Source organism: Pongo pygmaeus, chromosome 12 (genome assembly GCF_028885625.2).
Source record: "Pongo pygmaeus isolate AG05252 chromosome 12, NHGRI_mPonPyg2-v2.0_pri, whole genome shotgun sequence".
In the NCBI taxonomy this organism is placed as follows: domain Eukaryota; kingdom Metazoa; phylum Chordata; class Mammalia; order Primates; family Hominidae; genus Pongo; species Pongo pygmaeus.
In genome coordinates, this window is record NC_072385.2 from 32,507,838 (window position 1) to 32,521,717 (window position 13,880).

The 13,880-nt window shown below is 46.7% G+C and overlaps 1 protein-coding gene across 15 annotated transcripts in view; it reads right to left on the reverse strand.

Moving 5' to 3' along the window:
- The window catches only part of RFX8 (regulatory factor X8), a 76,818-nt gene extending 63,377 nt beyond the window's left edge, over positions 1-13,441 (reverse strand). For 5 of the 15 annotated variants that reach the window (XM_063649277.1, XM_063649273.1, XM_063649272.1 and 2 more), the window contains exons 1-2: positions 13,280-13,434; positions 5,673-5,796 (exon numbers count right to left, since the gene is read on the reverse strand). In XM_063649277.1, coding sequence (XP_063505347.1) covers positions 5,673-5,744 — 72 coding nt within the window. In that variant the 5' untranslated portion in view covers positions 5,745-5,796; positions 13,280-13,434. Of the gene's footprint in view, positions 1-5,672; positions 5,797-6,573; positions 6,752-12,893; positions 13,213-13,279 lie in introns of those variants that run through there. The other 10 variants (XM_063649275.1, XM_063649278.1, XM_054474380.2 and 7 more) reach the window with 5 other exon arrangements.
- Positions 13,442-13,880: the final 439 nt, after the last annotated feature.

Below are 13,880 nucleotides of genomic sequence, written 5' to 3' on the forward strand. Positions count from 1 at the left end.
CTGGCAGTGGGCACCTGTAGTCCCAGCTACTCCGGAGGCTGGAGAATGGCATGAACCCGGGAGGTGGAGCTTGCAGTGAGCCGAGATCGCGCCACTGCACCCAAGCCTGGGCAACAGAGCGAGACTCCATCTCAAAAAAAAAAAAAAAAAAGAAAAGAAAAGAAAAGAAAAGAAAAGAAAAATGACAGGAGACAAAAGGAAAAGTCAGCCAAATCTAAATGCAGTATTAGAAGCTAGAAATTCCTGTTGTCAACAAGAGATTCTGACAACTTCATCTCCTCTAACTTAAGAAAATCATTGAAAAGCCTTCCTATATGTTTAGTTGCAAAGCAAAATCCAGATACACATCTTAAGTACCTAAAGAAATTATGAGAAAGTATGCAGCAGGCTCAGATTCTAGCCCTGAGAAATAATCTGGTGTTTGGGAGAGAAAAGCAGAAGTAAAGTGCCTGATTGTCTGGCAACATAACACTCTGTACATTTGATAATACTGAGTCACCCCAACCCCAGACTATCCTGTGATTTCATTTTAATATAGAGAGCAAACACAACACAGTTAAAATGAAAAAATCAACTGGGATAACTTGCAGAAAATATAATTAAGTTAAAAATTATATCCTGAACATAGAGAGAACTCAAACAAATCAATAGGAAATACGCCCTAATAGAAAATGGTCTGGTGGTAATATGTACACACACAACATACACATCACCAAAGCGCATGCAGAAGTCCTCACCTTATAATCCAATAAATGCAAGCAGAAACAGCTAATTCTAATTTTTACCCAGCAAGTTTTCTGGGGTAGGAATGTTATGAATTTGTGTAAGAATACCATGAATCATCATCAGGGATGGGAACTGACTGCAATTGTTTATAGTTGGTTGCAAAAAGCAATTCGGGAGGCCACATGTGGGGGTCTATCCTAAAAAAATGACCAGATATGGATGGGGACTTACGGTGTTTAAAACAAAGGAAAATTACAAACAACCTATATTTCCAATAAGGGATATGGTTAGGCTGGGCGCGGTGGCTCACACCTGTAACCCCAGCACTTTGGGAGGCCGAGACGCAGGTAGGTGCATTGCCTAAGCCCAGGGGTCCAAGACCAGCCTGAGCAACTTGGCAAAACCCTGTCTCTACAAACAAAAAAAACAAAATTAGCCAGGTGTGGTGGCACACGTGTAGTCCCAGCTACTTGGGAGACTGAAGTGAGAGGCTTGCTGGAGCCCAGGAGGCAGAGGTTGCAGTGAGCTGAGATCATGTCACTGTATTCCAGCCTAAGTGATAGAGCAACACTCTGCCTCAAAAAAAGGGGGGGATATGGTTAAATAAATTATGGTACACCCCTCAAAATATTTCACAGCTATTATACAAGATGCACTTGAAAATATCTTAATGTGAAAATGTTTATGATATTTGAGGCAAAAAGAATGATAAAAGTTAGTATTTCTTGGGGGCTTTCCACGTCCCAGGACTGTTTTATTCTCTTTATATGTTTCTCATTCATTTCTTAAAAGAACCTCATGAAGTAGGTACTATTATTAATATTACTATTATTAATATCCTCACTTTATATATGATGAAGTGGAAACAAGATGGTTATCTTACCCAGGGTTACAATCTAAGAAGCTCCATTCCAGGCTTGATGCTGTTAAAAATTTTACCATGTTACCTGATGGCTATCTGTCTGTCTGCCTGTGTGTCTGTCTATCTACCTATTTATTTTTATCAGTTAGGGTCCCAATAGGAAACAGCACACTCAAGTGAAAATAACTGAAGAAGAGTTTGTCGAAAGGAGTCTTTATAATAGGTGTGGCCAGGAGGTAAGGAAGCAATAAGAGGCCATGCAGTACTCAAGGCCCAAAGAGGAAACAAAAATCAAATCAGGAAGAAGAAAGTCTTCTCAGGGGTCCTCTTGTCTAATTATTATCTGTCCGTCCATCATCCATCCACACATCAATCTTTCAATCCATCCAGCCTTGCAGCCTCTGTATGACAGGATGAGGCAAAAAGACAGCAGATAACATGCCATAAAGTGAATTGTGAGACACATACCCTAGGGGACTTGTGTCTTCGGGCGTTTAGCTGAAACGTGGTTATAGAATGCTGCAGAAGCCCTTAACACTAATCCCCCACAATGAGGTAGAGAGGATAGGACACATAAGGGGCTTTCTGGCTTTGAGACCACCCTCTTCCCTGGTGTGGGAGGGGTGTGGGCCCCCTCAGGCCTGAGTCACTCAAAGAGCAGCCTCAGACTCCTGGTGGGCAGTGAGGGCAGGGCTGGCCAGCAGCTCTGGCAGGAGAGTGGAAGAGATGGGTGCAGCTGTGGGTTCAGCCGGCTCATCCACCATCTGTGCAGGCTGAGAATGGCTGCGTCCTCTCCATGGAAGAGCTGGAATGTGGGAGAGCCCAGACTCTGCCCTGCGAGGCCCCCTGGTCAGGCGGTCAGCCACAGCAGCCCTGGCAGATAGCCTGCCGGGCAGGCAGCACGTGACCGCTGAAAAGGGTCTTTCACCAAGCCTGGGGATGCACACTGGGATGGTCCCTGGGGATGCATGCTGAACACTACCACTGGGAGACAGGGTCCGCCTGCCTCCAGAGCCTGCAGCCATGAAATAAGTACTGTCCAGCCACTTACCTCCTTCTCTCCCTCCCAGAAGGGTCAGGCCACACCTGGTGAGCTGTGGGAGGAGGCAGAGGGAGGGAAGAAGCCCCAGGCCTAGTTCTCTGTGGCAAGATACCAAGCTGGAGGGGGTGAGGAAACAGCTCTACTTTAAACCGAGTTCAGAGTTTTGATATTTTCTGGGACTGGGTACTCTTAAGCATCAGACTGATGACATTGTTGGGTAGTTACAGTGACAACAAAACTTGGTGTCATCCAAGAGTTTCCAGCAAGGTCATGCTGATTGCTCAAATGCTCACTCAGGAGCTGAGGAAGAACCAGCCACTGGACACCTTCAGACACAGAACAGGAAGATGAAGTCGCCATGTGGTTACTTCTCCAGCTCCTGCCAGTCCCATATGTGTGCATGAGTGAGTGTGCACGTCTGCAAATGAACTACACACACAGGCCTGTATCTCTGGACAGGGAAGTGATAGCTGGCATTCATTTTCTTCTTTTTACACATTCTCCTCTAATTTCCACATTTCCTACAAAAGGGATGTAGTCCTTTTATAATCAGAAAAACATCAGCAAATGTTATTTCAAAAGAGGAAGTCAGCCTTCTGGAAATTCCCTAATCCATGTAAAATATCACTTGTAACAGGAATGAACCTTACCCATCACATGCCCAGTACCGCCACAAAGAGCAAGAAACATTCCAACATCTGCACAGGAACTTGGCGAGAAACCGACTCTATTCCCAGGGGAGGAGGGAGGAAGTGAGAATTACGGATTTGGTTGTTTCTCTTGTAAACATACTTTGGGATCATATCCTTTTCCTTTCCCCTCCCTTCTCCATTTAGTCACAAATTCAGCAGCACAGAGACCCTTCCCAATACCAGCTCAACTGATGTGGCCCATTTTTTAGGCAAATTTCCAATGAGAGCTGAAAGTTAGTACCTTGGCATCTTGAGGAATTCTAAAGGAATTCGAGAGTACTGAGATAAAAAACGCTTCCTAGCTGCATGTAGTCACACACTGGAGTCTCTTTAACTTTTTTTCTAATGCTTTGCAGTGGAATTACCATGAAGGTGAAACAGCCTTATAAAAAGATCTTTAAAAGTTCGTGAAAAAGAGTTTTTGCTATGTTAGAAAAGGAGGTAGGAATCCCATGGAGCTAAAACACGTCAAGCCAAAGTCACCCACTTCCCTCTGATAAGGGTAGTAGATGGCTGGATGGGAAAAGGCTGCAGGGCCAGGATACCCAGCACTCAGCTCAGCCTTGGATGATGTTTCCCAATATTTGGAGTGATGAAATGGCAAAATATGACCTGGATGAGAGCAGCTGGGGGAATTCCCAGCTAGTGGGAAAGCCTTAGAGTCACCTAGCAGGATGACTTGATAAGACACACTTTTCAAACATAGCCACTTCAGCAGGTTGGGAAGACTAGATGAAGCAGGTTGGGAATTCTGTGATTCAAGAATATGGTGAGAAATAGAACTGCAGGTCAAAACTGAATAGGTGGCCAGGCACACTGGCTCACCCCTATAATCCCAGCACGTAGGAAGGCGGGCAGATCATGAGGTCGGGGGATCGAGACCATCCTGGCCAACATAGTGAAACCCACTCTCTACTAAAAAAAATACAAAAAATTAGCTGGGCGTGGTGGTGCACACCTGTAGTCCCAGATACTTCAGAGACTGAAGCATGGGAATCGCTTGAACTCAGGAGGCGGAGGTTGCAGTGAGCCAAGATCGTGCCACTGCACTTCAGCCTGGTGACAGAGCAAGACTCTGTCTCAAAAAAACAAAACACAAAAACAAACAAAAAACACAAAAAACTGAAGAGGTAAAATACAACAGGAATAAGAGAATAACTACTCTTGGGTCCAAATAGTTAATTACATGATGATAACAGTCTGGTAACAACAACAACATTTTGTATTTATATAGAGTATTAATATTTTACAGTTTACAAGACTGTTTTGGGAGGCTTACCTTAATTTCAACTCTTTAGAAAAAAATACTTAAGGGTTGTTTCTGTTGACTACAAGCTTAAAGTGAACAGATACAGAAAAATAAAAGCCAATAGTAGCCAAAAAAAGGTAAGCGCTCTTGTCCTTTGAGCACATCTGAGGCAGTGGGTTGCACCCTTGGGGCCACCTTTAAGAGAAACATCAATAATTGAAGTCATAACCGAACAGGTGGGAAGGGAGGCGAAGGGAAGACAGGGAGAGGTGAACAGTTGTTTCAAATATGTGAGCAGCCTCCATATTAGAAGATTCTGTGGCTCTCAGAAATGTAGAACTTCCACAAATGACCAGAAGTTTCAAAGATGAAGACTGTGTTTGGAAGAATGGATCTAATCATTTCGATGTTTTGCAAGTACAATTGAAATCCACAGGATTGCTGTGGGGAGGATAATGGTTTGGCCACATCCCTTGATGTCATTCAGCCATGCACTCCCTGACACTGCAAGGTCACTCCTGGACATACAGATGTAAGAGGCAGGAGGCTCATTTGAACCTGGGAGGTGGAGGTTGCAGTGAGCCAAGATCATGCCATTGCTGCAGCCTGGGCAACAAGAGGGAAATTCTGTCTTGGAAAAAAAAAAAAAGGTCTTAATCTCCAGAGGAGATCTTTTAAGAGCCAATGAGTTCTCTCAGCACCACCAAATTGTGAGAAACATCAGTTGTCCGATATCACAAAGTGGCTCTCAGCTTGTGTGGTGCCAAAGCTGCTCTCAGAGCTTGGCACTTCTATGCAGGGAATACCATCCCAGCAAATCTGGCTCCCTGAGGAGTGCTTGGAGCTGCCATAGTTACATTCCCTTAGGTGCTACCCATTCCTCATCCTTCTTGGCCCCTCACTATGAAGTGTGGACAAAGGGAAGTGGCTAACAGGACGGCTCTTCAATTAGCTGAAGGATGTTGACCAGCTGGTGGGAAGGAAGCCAAAGATACCACTGAAAATCCATTAGACTCAAGTACATTGCAACATTTCCTCCAATAACTTGCTTCCCTTTTTTGCACTCAGTGAATAGAGCATTCTTAATCTTCAACAACTTACCTTCCCAAAGGTGGCCGGGTTGACTTGGTTCTCAGTGTTTTGCCCACAGGTCTCCACGTAAATCTCATACATGAGACAGCGAGGGACGCTGCACCCTTCGCAAATGCAGAAGTTGTCGACCAACCTGGAGGAGAGGAGGACAAAGAAGAGGAAATTGGCATTTGTTTTTCTAGAGCAAAATATTTTGACAAAATCAATGGTCAAGATGTGTATGAGATTCCATACACATGAAACACGTCTAATTTATTGGATGAATCCCAGCAAAGGCTCACAACTGGCATCACTATGTACCTGTTTGTCCTTAGGCCAGTGTTAAGTATATTGACTGCGGCTTTTAGAAGATCAGAAGCACATTAACGTGTTTCTGTTTTTGTTTGTTTCCTGGCAGGTTGGCATGCTAAAAAGAAGTTCAAATTAGGACTTCAGCAGACGCTGTTTCATAGACCTTTACAAAGGTTACAGCCAAGAGCTACATAACTACAAAGTGGAGAATTATTTATTCCACTTTATGAATAAGACACAAAACAATACCCAGGTAAATCCTATCACCTCTGCAGGCCAACCTGCCTTCCCAGGCCCCATTTTCACATCCTTCCCTCTGTGATCCCTGTTCCTCTGAAGCAGTTGCTTGCATGGTTCTTAAACCCCTGTGGTTTAGGGCAGGCCATTATGTTTGGATTCTTTGAATTGCAATGAGGTGTAAAACGCAAGACACCAAGACACACCAAGAGAGGCAGAGTGCTTTGGCTCTGCTTTCTTCCCTATTGGTACAGAGCCAGAGCAGCACAGAGAGAATGCAGCAGTGCCTGTGAACGCACCTGCGGTGCCTGTGACCTCTGCTCAAAGTGGGACCTTCAACTACCCAAATGCTCCTGGTCTGGGGACAGAGTGTATTCCTTACCAATGAAGGGCTCTGGCTGAGGTTCACAGACCACCCCCGGCCCCTGGGGACAGCCAGGTGCCTGTTCCAGCAGCAGTATGTGAGTGTGGGGGTGAGTGGTGAAGGTGGCCTGGGTCAGAGAGCGTCCGTAGTGACATCCAGCCACGACCTTCCTTTCCCAGTGGGATAGACTGTCGTTCTTTAAAAAAAATACACAAAGCAAGCCAGTATAACTCTTAAACAAAGAGGAATATTTATTTAGTAGAGACTTTACAGACAATACATCTCCTTGGCATTTGTTTTTTTAGAGCATAATATGAGTATTTTGCTCTAGTTGGGTATATAGGTACTATACAGCTTATCTTCTGGAATGAGGCACACTAGGCCCAAATTTACTTTCCTTGGGAACTAAAGGACATAGTCACAATTGTTAACCCCACTGGCTTCCCAGAAAAAAAGACACATGGACATAAGGAATGGGGGAATCTCTGGCCCTGCAATGCTTCCTTGGGGTAACAAATTACCACAGGCCCAGTGGCCTCAAACAACAGAAATGTATTCTCACAGTTCTGGAAGCTGGAAGCTTAAAAATCCAAGTGCCAGCAAGGTTGGTTCCTTCCAGAGGCTCTGAGGGACACCCTGCTCGATATTTTTCTCCTTGTTTCTGGTGATTTCTGGAAATCCTCGGTGTTCCTCGGCTTCACTCCAGTCCCTGCCTGTGTCTTACACAGCCTTCTCCCTGTGTGTCCATATCTCTGCGAATTTTATTGTTTTTCTTTTTCGTATTTTTTTAGTAGAGACGGGATTTTGCCATGTTGGCCAGGCTGGTCTTGAACTCCTGGGCTCAAGCGATCCACTCACCTCAGCCTCCCAAAGTGCTGGGATTACAGGCGTGAGTTACCGTGTGTGGCTAGTATCTCTGTGAATTTTCTTATCAAGATACCAGTGACTGGATTTAGAGCCCATCCTAATTCAGGATGACTTCAACTTAACCAATTACATCTACAAAGATCCTATTTCCAAATAAGGTTACATTCTGAGGTTCCGGGTGGACATGAGTTTTTTTGGGAGGATGCTATTCAACTCAGCACAGGCATCAAGGAAATAGATTTTTCTGGGATGATTCCCTAAATCATTGTGGGAGCCTGACACTTCAGATACTTCACAATGGCTTAAATGCAGCTGCTACTGCATCAATTATTTGGCTCAAGGTTGAGTACAGGGTGATATCTATTGATGGGATGGTGGGATGGGGGAGTGGCAGATTCATATATATAGTCAGTATATATATGTGTGTGTGTGTGTGTATATATATATATATATGTATGTATGTATGTAGACAGAGAGAGAGAGAGGGAGAGAGAGACTCCCTCTGGAATGCAGTGGTGCAATCATAGCTCATTGCATCCTCAAACTCCTGGGCTCAAGGGATCCTTCTGCCTTAGCCTCCTGAATAGCTAGGACTACAGGCGTGTGACCATGTCCAGATACTTAAAAAAAAATTTTGTAGAGGCAGGGTCTCACTATGTTGCCCAAGCTAGTGTTGACCTCCCGTCATCGAGCAATCCTCCCACTTGGCCTTCCAAAGTGCTGGGATTACAGGCGCAAACCACTGCACCTGGCTTATATGTCTTTTGTTAAGACACTACTTGTTGATATATGAAAAACTCAATATTGGAAGTATCACAGAAAAACGTTGGCTAAATCCGGGAAACTGTGGCAAAATGTGATGTGCATTGAATTCAAACTCACTTCTGTTTATTCATAGTTACTCCAGATTTAGTTAGGGAATTATCTCCTTAAAAAAGAAGTGTAAAAAATACAAACTCCTTAAAATGAACTGTAGCTTTCCACATTTGCTGATTGTTCTTTCCTGTGACAGATGCTCATTTGTTCTAAGTCTCTATGAATTGCTGTCCTCCAATTTCAAAATGATACTACCAAGCCTGCCTGTTACCTAAGTGGAATAGGAAGGCCAAATAATACTCTTAATAAGAATAATAGTAAAGGTCTGTGGCCAAGAGTCCTTTCTATGCCACACATGTAAAGAAAGGGCTGCCTTCGGATGTGAGCCCTGTGTGGCTGCCTTGATCCTGTCAGTTCCAAGAGATTAATCCTGTTTCTGACCATGTGTCTGTGGTCCTTTGCCCAACATTCTAAGCCAAACTCCAGAGACTGACCAATAGCAGCCAGTCAGCATACAGTAACCGGACAAGCAGAAGGTTTGAAAGTGGACTTTGTCACCCAGTAGTTGCCTCAGCCTTCAGTGTCCACGCACATGGGAAATTATGATCGTGACTATTACCCTGCACTTTGAACCTCAAAGACCCAGGTTTCCATGCTGACTCTGAGACACTTGAGAGATTTGTGATCAGAAAACAAGCACATGACGTGCCCACTACCCTGGCCTGCACACAGAAGCTCTTATTATTATCATTTTTATGTCTACCATCAAAATCCGGAATGGAAGCAAGAAAGATGCTGATGTTGGCAGAGTGGCTGCACAGAGCACCTGCTGTAGGTGAGCCTGACTTCCAACCGCCTGGGGCTCCAAGGAGAGACTGAATGGGGACTGGCAGAACTGCTGGCAGGTGACATTGGTTAAGGGTTTTATACTCTGCCATCAAAATGTCCCTTGGTGATACACCTGAGAATAAAGCCTGTCTACATTTGGAGTGAATCAGATCACTAGATTCCTTGCTTAGCTTCATAATAACACTATTTTCCTGGTCTTGCCATCAGACAAGGTGGATTATTAAGACCTGAGACCATTCATGATGTTCTCCTCGCTTTGAGTGATGAACAATGTGATGATTACTGACTTCAGAGCACAAATACTTAGCCAGTGGTTCACACATTTTGAGTACTCATTTTTTTTTTTTTTTTTGAGATGGAGTCTCACTCTGTCACCCAGGCTGGAGTGCAGTGGCGCAATCTCGGCTTAATGCAAGCTCAGCCTCCCAAGTTCACGCCATTATCCTGCCTTAGCCTCCCGAGTAGCTGGGACTAGAGGTGCCTGCCACCTCGCCCGGCTAATTTTTTGTATATTTAGTAGAGATGGGGTTTCACCATGTTAGCCAGGATGGTCTCGATCTCCTGATCTTGTGATCCACCTGCCTCAGCCTCCCAAAGTGCTGGGATTACAGGCGTGAGCCACCGCGCCAAGCCTCTGAGTACTCTTTAAAGAAAAATGTCATGAGCAACTGGGCGCAGTGGCTCATGCCTGTAATCCCAGCACCTTGGGAGGCTGAGATTGGCAGATCACCTGAGGTCAGGAGTTCAAGGCCAGCCTGGCTAACATGGCGAAACCCCGTCTCTACTAAAAATACAAAAATTAGCTGGGCGCAGTGGTGCGTGCCTGTAATCCCAGCTACTCAGGAGGCTGAGGTAGGAGAATCACTTGAACCCGGGAGGCAGAGGTTGCAATGAGCCGAGATCGTGCCACTGCACTCCAGCCTGGGAGACAAAGCGAGACTCCATCTCAAAACAAACAAACAAAAAAAACAAAGAAAAATGTCATGAGCCCCCCACACTAGGAACTAGAGTACCTTTTCGATCCGGCTGATCAAAAGCTACCATGAATTCTGCACCTTTACAAACAAATTTGTATTTTTAAAATTTCAACAGAGTCTGCAGAAATTTGTAAAAGTCTATGTGGGAGATGGTTATGTAGTCTACAGCCAGGGCTCAGCATGCATTGGGATTAGGTAATGCTTAGGTTTTGCCTGGTCTGAAGCCAGGGGTCAGACCTGCTAGGTATGCACTCCAGCAAGGAAGTCAGATCACTGTTCTTCATTCCTTTGTGCTCCCCAGAGCTTTAACCCCACCTCTCCCCATTTCTGCAGTCTTTCCTGTCCATGAAACAGAAAGCTTCTATTACCTCTGGCCCCTGAGACTTGGCCAAGCTCTCCTGGGGCCTTTCTCCTGGGAGAATTTATCCAATGTGGATGACAATGGCACTGATGTCTCTAACACATGTTGGGGTCCTAACAAGTGACTGATTAGAAGACAAAACAATGAAGTAATGTGGAAAATGGCAGGTTTCCTCCACAGGACAACAGTTGGGCCCCTCCCTGGTCTTTCACTCAGACACTGGCTAATGGAGATGTCTCCGGGCGTTCAGACCCCTCGCCCTGCACTACCCACCACTGCTCCTCCAGCATTGGAGATACTTTGCAATACCAGAGGCTGTTCTTGATGTTGATGTTAAAACCACTAGTACCAATGATCTGTTTTGGGTTTTTTATTTTGTTTTGAGATGGAGTTTCACTCTTGTTGCCCACGCTGGAGCAGAGTGGCGCAATCTTGGTTCACTACAACCTCCACCTCCCAGGTTCAAGTGATTCTCCTGCCTCAGCCTTCAGAGTAGCTGGGATTTACAGGCGCCTGCCACCACACCCAGCTAATTTTTGTATTTTTAGTAGAGACGGGGTTTCACCATGTTAGTCAGGCTGGTCTCGAACTCCTGAGCTCAAGTGATCCACCTGGCTCAGCCTCCCAAAGTGCTGGGATTACAGGCCTGAGCCACCACACCCGGCCTCAACGATCTGTTAAACATACCACCTCATCAACTGGATGTCTAAAGAACAGCCTTCCCCAATGAAAGGGTGAACCCTCCCTTATTTCTATTGCCTCCACCCCCCAACCTTGAAGAGAGGCCTATAGGGATAGGAACTTGTAATATGGGACTTGAATAAGTCAGACTCTCTGCTAAAATGGTCTATACCAGGGGCGTCCAATCTCTTTTTTCCTGGGCTACACTGTAAGAATTGTCTTGGGTCACATATAAAATACACTAACACTAATGATAGCTGATGAGCCAAAAAAAAAAAAAGCTCATAATATTTTAACAAAGTTTATGAAGGCCCAGTGTGGTGGCTCACACCTGTAATCCCAGCACTTTGGGAGGCCGAGGCAGGTGGATCACTTCAGGTCAGGACTTCCAGACTAGCCTGGCTAACATGGTGAAACCTTGTCTCTAATAAAAATACAAAAATTAGCAGGGCATAGTGGCGCAGACCTGTAATCCCAGCTACTACGGAAGGATAAGGCAGGAGAATCACTTGAACTTAGGAGGCGGAGGTCACAGTGAACCAGATCATGCCACTGCACTCCAGACTGGACAACAGAGCAAGACTCTGTCACAAAAAAAAAAAAAAAAAAAGGAAAAGAAAGTTTACAAATCTGTGTTGGGACTCATGCAAAGCTGTCCTGGGCCTCATGCAGCCCTTAGGCCAAGGGTTGGACAAGCTTGGTCTAGACCATCATAGGCCCCCTGGTTACCATTTGAAGTGAGTTCACAAACGGCCTTAGGAGGATGTTCAGGTATTTTTTAATCAGTCTCATCATTCTTTCAAGTCTCTGGAGCATAATTTAAACCCTGGAAACTCTAATTCACTAAATGGCGAACTGAAGTCATTGAAAGGCATCCTGAGTCCTTTCTTCTAAGAAGGATGCATGAGGGGCCTGGGTCAGTGGGTGTAGCAGAAACCTAGCCCGGCTGTGTAACACTGAAAAACGCTGTGTGCTTCAATATTTATTCATTTGATTTTTTTTCTCTCATTGAAGATAAGACATATCAAAAATGTTCTTTTGGAGGAAAGTGGTAACTGTTTAGGCCTGCCAGGGTTATAATCACAAACACGCCCTTCATTTTTGTTTCACTCACATGACTTTTTCAAAAGTCTTCCCTGAGAAATATGCTTTGAAACTTAAAAAGAGAAAAATGTACTCTGTTTTATAACAGTTATTCACCTTTTAAAACTAAAGGTCCTAGAACTGGTTTCAATTATTTTCCTATTTAAGAAGATCTGCAACCCCATGAGTTTCTCGGTCCCAGGGGCTGAGGATATTTTTCTTTCCCTTTTTTCCTGCTTCGACTTAAATAGCTAGAAGTGAATTTCACAATGCGGAATGCATTGCTAAAGCTAAAAACTCCTTAGCTTTAAATTAGGAAACATCCCATCCTGGATCTAGGGAGAGAAAGCTTTTCCTCCCCTGGCCAGTGGTCAGGCGCTTTTGGATGTACATGGAAGCAGGGTCCAACCAACGGGCCCCCGCGGGGCAGACCGGATGGCTTTCCGCGGGAAGGGTGACAACGGGGAACCCACAGATGGAAAGCCCGGCCCCATCGCCGATTCGGGCCCGGGGCTTTTACGCGTGTGCGTGCATGGGAGGCCCCTCCGCCTGCGGCGGGCGAGCATCAGAAAGCGCTGGGCCTGGGGCCGCTCCTCACACCCGGCTTTGACCCGGCGTCCCGAGGGCAGCCGTAGCGGGAACCACGCTTCCCCTCCCCGGCCCCATCTCCTCCATCCGAGCGTCCCAGGCGCCTGGCAGCTCACCACTGGATGACGCCGCTGTGCGGGCCCCGGCTACCCCCGCCGCTGGACGGCGAGGCAGGCACCCCCTCCGCCATGGCTCGGCCCCGGGCCTGCAGCACCGAGGCAGGCAGCGAGCGGCGGCCGTGGGCGGTGCTGGGTTGCACCGGTCCTGCCACCGCCGCTCCTCGGTGTTTACTTTAGAAAGGGGCGCGCGGCGCGGGGCGCGGGGCCGGAGCCCACTCCTCCAGACCCGAGCCCGGGGGCGCGGAAGGCGCGCGGCGAGTACGGGAGGCCACAGCTCCCCAACCCCCGCGCCCCGCCGAGGATGTGCGGACCCCGCCCTGCATCCTGCGGTGTAGGTTGGAGCCGCCTCCCGCTGGCACCCCGCGCCCTTCCCACCTGCTTACCAATCAAACAGGGACGCGAACAAGCAGCACCAACTTACACCTTTTCCAGTCTGGTCGCGGCGTTGAATCCGTGGGGGTCCTTGACTTGCTTGGGCGTTGGAGTTATTCAGGCAGTTTTCAAAAATATTGATACCCCGGCTGCCGCTCCCCCTCCCAGCCCCGCCCCGCCCCGCCCCGCCCCAAGAGGTTCTGATGAATTGGTCTGGGCGAGGGCAGCCTGGGCCAACTGGCTTTTTCAGGGTCCTGGGGTGATGCTAATGTGCCCGCCGTTGCTGAAAACCGCTGGACCTAGGAGTTTTGAAAAATCTCGGAGCTCAGAATTTCTGGCAGGCGGGCGCATCTGGACTTCTAGGAGGCTGGTCCCAGGTGACTCCAGTGTGCTGCTCCAGGTGACAGTGCCACCTCAACGTAAGTCCCCATATCTGTAGCCAGGCCCTGCCAGTCCTTGCCCTCAAGAGCCATTTATGTCAGTGTCATTGCTGTGTGACATGGAGCTGCTGGCCATCTGCAAATTCATTTCCTTTGTGGGGAACTGTGTGGTTGTTGTGAGTATTAAGCGACATTTACTTGGAAGGCTGTGGCATAGTCAGAGCTCAGTCAT